At 32.7% G+C, this 13,706-nt stretch overlaps 1 protein-coding gene across 1 annotated transcript; it reads right to left on the minus strand.

The window, feature by feature from the left end:
• Positions 1–10,102: 10,102 nt before the first annotated feature.
• LOC129003206 (uncharacterized) lies at positions 10,103–12,771 on the minus strand. The gene is made up of 3 exons (XM_054431491.1): positions 12,634–12,771; positions 11,514–11,706; positions 10,103–10,743 (listed from the first exon to the last, which is right to left on the minus strand). The coding sequence occupies exons 1-3, from the start codon at positions 12,667–12,669 to the stop codon at positions 10,154–10,156; spliced, it is 819 nt and encodes a 272-aa protein (XP_054287466.1). The 5' UTR covers positions 12,670–12,771; the 3' UTR covers positions 10,103–10,153.
• Positions 12,772–13,706: the final 935 nt, after the last annotated feature.

Here is a 13,706-nt window from a genome sequence, read left to right on the forward strand (position 1 = left end):
CCTAAAACGGTCATTCGTTAAAGCGGAAGTTTAGATCTCATCTAAATGGAGGTGTTAACTGTATAGCCGATATCACAGCCTTATCCCTTGCAGATTTTATTTTCTCTTTTATCCCAAACGGTTAAGGAAACAAAAAAATTATATGTAAATACACTTGGCAACTCGGCTAACTCGGGAATCCGTGTAACCTTAATAAGGCTTGAAAATGCCAACTATTCACTATTTTGTGACTGATTGTGAGAGTATTTACCTCAAAGTCACGTGACTAACGCCATTTTAATTTCCAGGGTTGCACAGTCAATGGTTGCACCTTTCATCAGTGAGAACCCGATACCAAATCCTACTCTTTAGTAGAAGCTCTATTCCATCAAGAAGATCTATATTGTATGATTTGGGATTAAGATCTGTCAATGAACTATTCAAAGAGTTAAGAGATTTTCTCTATTAGCCTCAATGGTTTGCAACGCTGGATGCTAGAATTTAAGTAAGTTGGTTTTCAGATTATAGACCATAAAAATATATAGAAAAATACATCGACATAGCTAATTGTTGGAGCTGTAGTTAGCTTCAGCGCTTCCTAAACGTATTAATTGATACAATCATAGGCCTAGAATTTATGTAGAAACTGCAGGATGTTGCTAAAGTGTGTATGTAAGTATGTTAGGTAAGTTGGTGGCTCAGTAGCTAGCACCACGAACTTCGGGTCCAATGCTACGATGTTCAATGGGTTCGAATTCTGGTCACTGCCTGTACATTTGAATCAATATAGCTTACCCTTGTACTGTACCGGCTCATCCCTTGCTGAATACGTTCCACGCACAGGTACATAGCGTACGTGGGTGGGCAAATGCAAGGTAAAAAGAGGTACCCAATACTTTCCAAACAAAAAACAATATAATATATGTACAATACGCAAAATCCCTTTTGTTTTGTTCATATTTTATACATAATTATAAAACAACATCGTGTGCTTAAAGAGACTAAATCAATAGTTATTTTTATTGAGAAAAACAAAATCTGCTTTTGATTTTGAACAGACATACCCAAGAACTACAGCTTTTAAACACAATTTACCATAAATACTCTCCGCATGTAGATTTGCTAATGTGACAACCGTCTAAACCTTATGCTAGAAATCTGTTGATCAACGAGTCTTAAGTAATATTTGGCAAGGGATAAGGCAAGAGAGGTCCTCATTTCAAAATTCAAAATTCAAAATTCAAAATTCAAAATTCAAAATTCTTTATTAAGTGCTCTTATACAGCTTAACAGCCAATTACATAAGGCACTAATACACAATAACATAAATAACATGCACGACAACTACCCTACAGCAAACAGCATACAACTTTGATACATGCACATAAAAAATATTAATAATAGAAATAGTTTGAAACTGGTTTTAAATAACTAGGCCTATATTACTTATAGATAAATGAATAAATAAATTACTGATAAATAAATAAATCTATATGCACTAACAAAGAACCATAAATAAACAATAATATACAACATGCAACCAGCAAACATGACTAATTGGCACTTTTCATTAAAAATTATTCATATTACTATTTAATTTAAATCTAAACATACTAAAAGAATCATTAAAAATATCCACTTCTCGGCAAGACAAATTATATAACCTACACATGTTGTTCAGAGGTGAATAGAAGCCCAAATTAGTTTTTGAAAATGGTATAAAAAATAAATTTGCATTTCGTGAGGTGAGGCGAGGAACAGCAAAGCTGATACATGAAGCTAAATCACTATTGTCAACGCTACCATCCAAAAGTTTATATAAGAAAAGTAATGCATTTAATTTACTTCTTTTTGTTAGGCTAGGGACTTCAAAAATATCTAATAACTCAGAATATGGCATCAAATTAGTATAAAATCCAAAAGCTTTATAAAATAAAAATTTTAAAAACTTCTTCTGAATGTTCTCAATCATATCTGAAAGATAATTTACATGAGGATACCAAATCAATGCTCCATACTCAAGTTTAGATCGAACCAGAGAAAAGAATAACAACTTTAAAGATGTGGGGTTCTCAAAATATATACTTGACCTCTTGATAAATCCTATTAGTGAGTATGAAGCTTTACATAATGAAATCACATGATCATTAAATGAAAACTTTGAATCAAAAATTACACCTAGATCTTTCATTGATGACTTTCTGTCCAATATTATGTCTTCCATTTTATAATCAAACATTATTTGAAATTTGGGTGTTTTTCTGGTATAGGAAACTACTGAGCACTTAGAAACATTGAATTTTAAATGCTTCCTACTCCAAATGATCAATGAATCTATGTCTTGCTGCAACTCATAACAGTCATGTACATCATCAATTGTTTTAAATAATTTCAAATCATCTGCATATAATAACACTTGACTATTTTTGACATAATTTTGTATGTCATTAATAAATATTATGAAAAGCAAAGGTCCTAAATTTGAGCCTTGAGGAACACCCGATCCGACTACAAGTTCCTCTGAGATATATCCATCACAACAAACATATTGCTTTCTTTTACACAGATATGAACTAAAAAACTCTACAAGTGATGGAGTTAATCCAAAATAATTTAACTTTGATAGCAGAGTTAAATGATCAACTTTATCAAAAGCCTTTTCAAAGTCAGTGTAAATAACATCAACTTGTTGGTTATTGTCAATTTTAGTGCAACAAAACTGTGAAAAACTCAACAAATTTGAATTAATTGATCTCTTGGGGAAAAATCCATGTTGATATCTACTAATATATTTTTTAACATGAGAAAAAAGTCTGTTATAAATAATTGATTCAAATATCTTGGCTGGAGATGATAAAATAGCTATTGGTCTATGATTTGAAATGTCATTACTTGCACCTTTTTTAGGGACGGGGACAATCTTAGCTAGTTTCCAACAACTAGGAAAATAATTACTTTTCAACGATAGATTAAATAAATAGTGTAAAGGTTCAATTAAAATTTCAGCACAAGCTTTAAAGATATAGGGAGGAATTCCGTCAGGACCAAGTGTTCTTTTAGGCTTTAGTCTATTGAGACTGATAAGAACTTCTTGTTCAGTTATCTGATTAAAAGACAATGTTTCCACGTTGCTCATGACAGGCGAGTCCAAGGCTTGTTGCCAAAGCTGATAAGAGTTGAGAGTGCATGTACTGTAAACTGAGTTGAAATATGTTGAGAATGCATCAGCTATTGCTGCTCCCCCCTCCACCTCTTTACCTTCAAATATCATAGTTGCTGGTTTTACATTAGTACCCTTCAAATCTTTTATAACAGACCAAAAGGATTTAGGATTTCTATTTAACTCCATTTCAGCAGTGTGTAAATATGCCTTATAATCAAATGTTATTTGTTTTTTTACCTCCTTTCTTATTCTCTTAAAATCGTCCAACAAGTGAGGCATATTATAAGTTATTAATTGTTTCCTAATCTTAACTTTTTTCTTTATTAATTTTTTAACTTATCTGAATACCATGCAGGATATTTTAAATTAGAACTTTTCTTTTTTGGAACACACAAATCTAGAATTGAATAAAATTTCTCATAAAATAATCTAACAGCCTCATCAGTATTTTTCTCCATAAATAATAAACTCCAATCAGTATCCTTCAAAAGATTATACAAGGAAATAAAATCAGCTCTAGAAAAATTATAACTAGCCTCACTTGAGTTCTTCTCCAAGGGGACAATTTTTTCATTAATGTTGAAAGAAGCAATTAATGCTGGATGATAATTATCTATATTTACTAATGGAACTTCTTCTTGCTTGACTAACAATTTATCTATATCAGATAACAACAAATCCAACGTGCGACCTTGGAGGTTCAATATGTTATTCAATGATTTTAATGAATACATTCTCATGAAAAATAGCAACTGCTTACAAATTCTATTCTCTCTAGACAAATCACACTGAGTTCCAGTAATTGGCAAATTAAAGTCACCCAACACAATTAAACGTTCATTTCTTAATTTATAGAGATCAAGCTTATCAAAGAAATTTTTGTATGTTTCAAAATTAGAACTTGGAGCAAAATATACAAGTGATAATAAAATAGAGTAATTATTAGTTAGTTTTACTTTAATCCAAATATTTTCACTATCAGTTTCTAACTCAAATAATCTTTTAGCTACAAAACTACTTTTGACACCAACTATGACTCCCCCCCCTCTATCCATTCCAGTTATATTTGCATCCCTATCCCTTCTAAAAACTGTGTATTCCTTACTAAATATTTCTGAATTATGAATAGAAGAATTTAACCATGTTTCACTTAACGCAACAATATCATAATCATTACTTAATAAGCCTAATCGTAAATCATTTGTTTTAGTCCTCAGACCACGTACATTCTGATAGTATATATTGATCCTACTCATTGAATAAATAATTTAATAACATAAATATTTAAATAGAATATATATAAATAAAAATCAACAGAAATAAATACTATCCTAAATGAATTAACATGCATCACAGCCTAGGCCTATTAATAAACACATGCAATATACAAATAAATAAATACTAAAACATCAAATAAATATTTCATTTGTGTGCGAAAAGAGTAATTATGACTCACATAAGGTTCTGGCAGATCACTTGAGCTTGTCCAAGTCACTTTTCCCGCAGATGTGAATGGGACGAGATCCATCAGTCTTCCGCAGAAACACCTTACCGGCACTGGTAATCCATGCATACTTGTAACCATTATCTTTCTTAAAGGCGCGAACTTCTCCCCACAGGTACTTGGTGAATGGCGACAAGGACAGATTAATGAAAATCTTGCTCTCGCTGATCATGCCTAACTCCGCCGCTGAGAACCCATTCTTCACCCTCGTTTTGCTTCGTAAGGACTCCATGTCAATGCGACGACAGAACTTGATGATTATCCCACGGTGCGCCTCCGGTTTTTTCGGGTTCATGGCTAAACGATGCACAGCATCAATCATTCCATCCTTTAGCTCAAAGTTCATCACCTTCGCCACACGCTTGACCACCTCCATCACATCTTCATTCTTCACCTCAGGTACTCCGTAAATCTCTAAACAATTACTGCGAGAGTATTGATTACTCACAGCAACAGTTTGTTGTAGTTCAGCCAACTGCTTCTTCACTATCTCCAATTCACTAGATATTGCATCTGTACGTGTCTCATGTAGCAATAGGGTTTCTTTGTTAACCTTAACTTCCTTGTTAGTGTCTTCCAGTTTCAAAAAACACATATCGACAGTTTCACCTATATCTTTCTGAAACTGTTCTATTTTGCATTTCATCTCAGATATATCAGAACTAAACTGAGTGTTGTGATTCTTAATGTCAGATACTTCCTTAAGAATTAAATCAAGCTTCTGATCAGTTGTCAAACTCATGTTGTCTGCTGCGTCGTCTGCTGTGTCGTTGTCGTCTGCTGTAGGTGTAGATGTACTGGCACTACGGGTGATGACAGGCATGAGTCACAGGGACAGCTGTCCAGTCACGTGACTCCGACCGGCTCCTAACCAATGTTATCTTATTGGTTAACCAATGTTAACCTGTACTATTCACTTGGATTTAACAGTATTGAAAATCACAAATGCCGGGCATAAAATAACTAATTGTAGCAAATCACTTATCACAAATGTTCAATAACAGTCCATAACTACTTCATGCAACTTAAAGCTTCAGAAATATAACAAAAAGCCCGTTTAAACAATTAAAATTGAAGAGCCGATCTAACACACGTTCACTCCGTTTGCATGCTTCCCCCTCTCCTAAGGAATTTCGAAAGGAATCGAAGGTTAATGTCTCGATTGATATGTGGGGTTATAAATCTAACAGGGGCTGTAGATAGATGGGGTCCGTGGTTGTGGGGAAATAGGAGATAAAGACTTGATTCAATGGTTACCATACTCCATCGTTTGTACTGTAATGGTGCATTCTAAGCTTTCGTATTTTTTATTTTTTTATTTCGGGGTAGTTAAAGATTTTATAACAAATTTGACATTGTATGCTTTCCTTTTTGCTAATAATATCACAGTGTTAACAGCAACCTGCAAATATTCTGGATGTATGAATTTAAATGTTAGTAAAATGGCCTGTACGAAGCAATCTTCATTTAAACGCACTCGAATTTTATTTGATATAAATATTAGTATAAAATTAGTTGTGTTGTTGTTGTGGCAATCGCGATGTTTCTTGAAACCCTTTTTTCTCAGCTTGTGTGTTAGCAGGGAAAATCTACGAATACTGTTAGGAAGATATTTTCCTGTGTGCATAATCCGTTTATAAATTAAATTAGGCTCAAATTAGGCACACACAATTATTTTACTAACATGGGTCTTATGGATTGTCATGCTGGTGACGAAATAATAACGAAAATCAAAACAAACTCCAATCACATTTTTATGTGTGTGAAAACAGTTAAGTCTATACATTGCATATTTTTTGTCGAGTTTTCGACCACTGGACGATCTCTATTATTGATAAATGCTTAAGGGAGTATTTTAACCATTAAGTCTTCTCTTTTTTAACCAACTTCCCCACTACCAACAAAAGGAGGAGGTTCTCAATTTGTCTGTGGCGATGTTTTTTTTTTTCTATGTATGTTCACCAATTTCTCTGTGATTCTTTTACCGATCAGTGTGGTTCCACCACCAAAATAACCAGGAGAGTTTCTATTTGGTACCTTATATATTATGTTTAAGTATAATATTAGTTTCGGTGAAAAATTCTGAAAACCTTAAACATTCAACATTTATTTTGTTTACATTTGTGCAGATTGTTTACATTTGTGCAGAGAAGGCAATAAATAATAATAACATTCCTACAGCTGTTAGATGAAACCATTTAAATGAAGCTACAGACAATTCTTCATGAAACAGTTGCTTCATACTGATCAATAAACTATTTCTTGCCATGGAGCCTAAATTAATTACATTGAGAAAAATGCTTTTTGTTTTGGTTACTGTTGTATTAAGTCTGTTCTTCTAGTCATATGATTTATTTGTGTTTAAATATCTTTTGTTGACAGATGATTTTTGTAAACATGTTTTTGTAAACATTGGTTTAGTTTTGAAATAAAGTTTGTTGAAACAAGATGTGTGTTTAATATTCTTGGATTAGAAATAGAACAGTTACTATAGAAAATGTATTTTAACGTTTGACCTGATTTGTGTATACAGTAATTCTGTTTTTAGTATTGAATATTCTGACTTACAAAAACATATATGTTTCAGTGAATAGCTGTATGATATCGACAAATAAAGGTGTATTGTGAAAACCAAAGCATTCGTAAAACAGGTCTAAATATATATTAAATGCAATTATTCCTTACACGACCTAAGAAGTGTGACAGTGCATAATCGTCAATTGTCTTAAAAGTGTTAAATATTTTAATTACTAAACATGCATTTGCAGATGTGGAATGTTTATTAATATTCTCTACCCAGTTACTATTATCATATCAGTACCATTATGCCTGCTTCGGAAAGTCCTAGGGGAAGATGATTTGCAATTTCGACTAGGCTATATCTTGATCAAACAAAACCTCCTACATGACTTACACCACTTTTAGCTGAACCAATCTTTCATATAATATTTTCCAAAGGTACTATACGTGTTAACGACCAATTTTCCACTTTTGAGAGATTGTTTAGTGCTGGTAGCTGAGGAATAACTTTCATATTGTTCCAAAAGGCTTGAGACGTTACTGTATTTCTTTTTATAATGTAGAAGTACACCGATTGCAGGAAACGATGATGTCTGACATTTCAATGTATCTAGAAAAGACAATTAGTTTTTCATCAGGCCTAATGTAATGGACAACTCTTTCTTTCTTAAGGAATATCTAAAAATGTTTATTTTCATAACCAATGATTATGTAACCTCAACAGGTGACTCAAGCAGTTTTAAAATAATTATTGTTCTGTGGAACTTTTGATTGTTTCAAACAGTTTTGCTTATCAAAAAACCTCAAGTGATTGATATATAAAAAATTATACAGTCACTAAAAATCATGAAATAATTTCTTTTTGTAAAAAAATACAACCGACTTCAAACGCTCTAAAAAGAATGAAATAATTTCAATAAAGTAAACTTTTGTATTAGGCAAGCTCACGTATTTCAAGTCGGCGCGGCTCAAACTGCAAATATGATTGAAATTAAATATTGTGTGTGTATTTTGAAAATCGTAAATTGTAGCTGGATAACATAAATATATAAAAAACATACTGAACTGTTTTGTTTATATATTAAAGGAAATATTTTCTTGTATTTTATGTTTACTTCAGAATAAATGCATTATGAAAATAACACACACAAATGTTCTATATGAATAGGAAAATAATTTAGTTTGATATTATGATAGGGAAAAGAAGCTAGTTTAGTATTAAAACGTTACTTTTCAAAGTTAGAAACATTTAAATGCGTTATAATCTTTTTAAAGATACTCGTTAATACCACTATAATGCCGATCTCTGATTACGGTAATAAAATAACACTTAACGCATAACTATGAAAAACACATGCAGATTAACACCTTTAGTTATAGATAGTCACCTGCAATATGGACACCCTCTTTCAATTTTGTATCAAAAATCATCATAGAGCCGCGCCGACTTAAAATACGTGAGCTTGCCTAATACAAAAGTTTACTTTATTGAAATTATTTCATTCTTTTTAGAGCGTTTGAAGTCGGTTGTATTTTTTTACAAAAAGAAGTTATCTTCTTACTAGATTTACTATTTCCAGAATACAGCCTGTAGGCTAAGAGAACTACTCTGCAAATGATGTTCCCTCGAGACAAGATAAACAAACTGTGTTGTCCGCCATTCTATGTACTCAATGTTACTGGGTTCCTGCAAGCTATTATTATTGTTTTAATCCTTGAATTTGGTTCTTTTAAAATTTAGTTGAAGCAGTACGGGCTGTTGTTGATATTAAGGTAGTTTTAAATTCATTGTCTACCCAACTATCCATGCCCCTGCCCATTGTTACATTTGCAATTATTTGTGGTAATACGTATTTTACTATCGATATATTTATTCAGAACCAGTTCTCTTTAGCTATGTGTATGTAAATTACAGAGGTGTTAATTTCGGTAATTTTTATATGGAAGCTTATGCGTTTCAGTTCTAAAAAAAAAATTCAATATGTTATTACATGCAGGAATTATATCTTTACAAATCTTAAGCTCTCTCCGGAACATCTTCCAACCGTTCTTCTATTTTATTCCCTGACAACATGTATAGATATTTAAAATTGAGACGATCTTAAACATATTTTATTGCACATTCACAATTGTGTATTACAACTAATACCCATGTATTGCAGATATTAAAAGTAAGATCGGAACCTTAACCATCAATCAAGGTTTAACCTTTTAAGGTTTTTACCTTAATCAGTTTTTAACTTGGTTTCTTCAACTTAGCAGCTTCTCATATAGAAAATTACAACAACAACTCCATTACTCGATACTGAAGCCACCAATAGAGATGTCTTCTTCAGATACGTATTAAGCTCTTATATGTACGATTAAAGGTATAAGTACTTATATGTCGCTTACATGACTTTGGCTGTGTTCAGTTATGATTATCTATGATTAACGACAAGAACGTTATGTGTTTCTGTACATGTCGTGCAAGGGAAACTTTTACATTTTTGCGTGACGTACCTACTAATCACAAAAGACAAACTTCAGCTGTAAAATACAACTGTTTGCCTTATTGACTTCGAGTTTGTAGTTCATTATTACTTTATAACATACGAAGAATTAATTTTTCGTCATACTGCTGCAAAAACAGCCGTTTTTAATGCATGGGTTGCGGGTCTAAAGTAGCATTTTTACTCTCTAGCTAGGGAATAAAACGCATTTTTAGCCCCTAGGGAGTAAAAATCAGCTGTTGTCAACTCAGTTTTAATTTCGATTGTAAACTTATCAACTTATTGTAACTTAATCAATACTAACTTACGATGCCTGGTTTTACGTCACTTTAACGTTGGCTCTCTTTATTATTTGAGCCAATACGAATTAATCTGATGTCTGTTATGGTGATAATTCCGCTAACACAGGACAAATCAAGGAAGAGTCAGTAATAAAATTTACGCATTCCCAAATTACGTTTACTTTTACAAATGCAACTCAGCCCATGTCCACGTTTATGTCTTCGTTGTGTCCGCAGGAGGACTGGCGACTGCAGGAGGGGTAGCGGCTGCAGGAGGGGTAGCGGCTTGTGTAGCTGGCGTTGCAGTGGTGGCTCCGGGTTTATAATTACCTATGGGATATTTTTTTAATTTGTTTGTTGTCATTAGCCAGCCGAACAGTTTCTCAACCAACCTCTTCAAGACAGATCCAAATGAATTCACCACCTTTGCCCTACCTGGGTGCTTCATTTCCTTTATAGCTTCTTTACACCTCTTATGAGTCATTGGTTCCAGTGGTCTCACTATCCCTGCTATTTGTTTTTCACTGCAAGCATTGAATCTCATTGACATCAACGGTTTCCCTCTGTAGGCCAGAATCCCGTAAACGTCATTATTGCTGTATACGACAGTTTTGAGTCGGTTTATGAACACATTAGGTCTTCGGCAGACGCTACATCCGAATATAATAGGATCTCGGTTGACTCTTGGTTCAATAACTCTTATTTCCACTTTTGTTAGCCACTTGTTATCGAATTTCTTATTGTAACGGAAGACTTTCACTTCTAAAGGCTGTCCCTGCTGTTTGAATTCGTCCAAAAAAATTACTGAAAACACATCAATTTGTTAAATTTGATAATAAAAAATTACATTCTCTGGAGTATTTACTCAATCGTGTAAAATGTGTTTACAAGCAGACCAAAAACTCATTATTGTAAAATCCACAGCATGTTTTTTTTTTGGGATGTTGTTCGGTTTTATGTACAATAATTTGTTTTCTTATTCAATGATTAGTATTACAATATGTATTCCTATATTGAGTCAATATAATACCAGGGAAACGACACTGTATGAACAGATTGTGTTATTTAGTTAAAGTAGGCTTAAAAGTTAGTAAATTGAAGGCAAATCATTGGTAACCAAAACCAACCTGAAAATATTTCAGGACATGAATTACATTGTTTTAAAAGGATCTATAAGGGTTATAAATCTAATGGGTGGTATGTTTAATTTACGATTCAGGGTAATTAATTTGTTTGATTATTTGTTAACAAATCGTAATCTCCATTAACATCATGACTGCAATATGCGATTTTGCCATTCAATTTTGGTACGTACAGTTTTAATGAAAATGTTAATGTACTTAACTAACTATGAAAACTATTAGGAATAAACTCCTTTTTGTTGACAAATGTTTTATTACAAATTTTACAATATCATAACCTTCCAACAGCTAAAATTTAAAATCAATACTCATATAGGGCCAGTCAGGAATATGTCCTATTTGTTATTATACCGCTTAATAGATTTTACCAATAAGTTTTATCGGCTATCAGTGACCTTTATTTTCGCTTGCCAATTCAATAAATATACTTACTCCCCTTATAAGTTCCCTGCAGTTGTATGTTGTTTATTTTTGGGTCGGTTGAGATTATATAGTCTTCGCCAAATCGGTGTGTTTCCATGTGTATCGAAGATTTAGGCTGCTTCACATTCTTATGAGCTTTCTTGGGAGAATTTTCATCCGAGGATGACTTATCTTTGTCACCAGACACCAGCTTTGCGACTACCTATAATATTTAGGTATTACATAATAGATTTTTACTATGTGGAAACACCGGTGGATTAAGGTGAAGATAAGTGAATGATAAGTGTGCAAAGCACACAATTTACAGCTTGTTTACTGTATTTGATCAGATGGCACTTTAGGCTGGACCATTACTTTAAACTACTAGCTCTAAACTAAAACTGACGCTTGGGTTTAGTTTGAGGAAAGTCCTGCAATAATATTCAATTTTTACTGTTTGATGTTATTGCCTCCGGTATAACAGACTGGGACGGTGGCGTCGTCCTTAAATCCAGCTAAGGAGATGTGATGTGGATGCGATACTCCATGGTGTGGATTAACGTCCGCACAAGTGAGTACTACGACTATACGCAGTACTATTCTGATAATTAGACCAATTCGTTAATACCAAGGCAAAAAGTTGGTTCGGATTCCACTATAAACTTTAGATCCCTTAGTTGCCATTAGCTATTCATTAACAGCTGTGTCTAAGGAATATGTCAGCCTTAGTCACTAACAAGACTACAAGATCGCGCCACTCATCCTACACTCATCTCCATTCGTACTTGGCACCTACTTTGTATGGTCGCCATTTCAATGAAAAGTATAAAAGTAAAGTATTAAAGTATTAAAGTTGTAGACACTAAAATGGTCAAATTAGTCAACAACTAGCACGTGGAAAAAATATCCAGACGCTACTAGTTAAAATATGAATATTAACGAGTTGTAGTTAACGAAGATTACTCATTAATCAATAATCAATAATTAATATGAATTATCAAAGTGATGTTGTACATGGGAAAAATTTACACTTTTTTGTAGCAAATTTTAACAAGTACATTCTAATTATCTGACCTCCCTAAATAATATTTTTTTATTTAAATTATAATTAACGAAAGAAAAGGTATTCTCTGTACTAAATGTAACTTACTAGCGATGCCAAGATGATTGTCCATCCCAATTTCATGACGTGTTAACTTTTGAACTTCACAAAGTAACATAAATAACTATATTGATTTCTCTTTGAAATTTCAGTGGAAATACTCGGCCACCCATGCAATGGTGCTATGAGCGTAGGCGGTTAAGTAATAGCTGTTAAATTATTGCAATTAAAGTTGTTCAAACAGATTACATGTATGTGAACAATTCGCAGCCTCACTTCGCTAAACCGGATTGCTTTGTATTATTAAGAGAATATTTTAAAAGAGAATATTTAATATACGTTTTCAGTGAAATCTGGAGTTCTAAACTTGAATGCCTATCAGTTATATTGTTGTATGAAACGCTATGTGATTTTTTTTTATATTTGACTATTTTCAAACAAAAAGTTGTATGAAATCCAATTAACTATTCCCTAAAAATCAATATTTATTTTACATTATAAACAATTTTAAAAACTTCAAATATTTTCATATTCAAAATATTGGAAAATCGCACAAAATTAAATAGTGCAAAATTATTATGCAAATCAGTTGAACGCTGGTTTTCAATAGGGGTATTTATTGTTCATACATTCAGACGAACTCATTTGCCATTTGACAGCATTAAACAAACTTGATTTGCTAAATACTAAACTCTATGAACCAGAATGATTTAGCTTTGAAAGACCATAATATTTTACTTAGTTGAAATATTTTTAATTTGAAACTGCTTGGTTGTCATAATGACACTGTAGTTTTATAACCACCCAAAAAACTCCCTTGTTGTTTTAATTTTCTGTTACATAAGTATGTCCAAGCATCAATAATATTTTCGATTCCTGAAAAATGAATACAACACATAGATCACATTTATAACTTTCCGAACAGGTTACGTGCCGTCGCTAGGCAACGTCAAGCATCCAACTGTTTAGAGACCAGACATAAATGTAACTTTTAAAAATATGAACTTTTAAAAATATGTACAACCCATTAACTCAACAGAAAAATACAAGGCGGTTCATGGACTAAAGCACGTATATTAGATTAAATAACGGTGTGTCGTAAACATAAACATACGTCACTG

Source organism: Macrosteles quadrilineatus, unplaced genomic scaffold (genome assembly GCF_028750875.1).
Source record: "Macrosteles quadrilineatus isolate MER2022 unplaced genomic scaffold, UCM_ALF_1.0 Scaffold_9__3_contigs__length_116548681, whole genome shotgun sequence".
NCBI lineage: Eukaryota > Metazoa > Arthropoda > Insecta > Hemiptera > Cicadellidae > Macrosteles > Macrosteles quadrilineatus.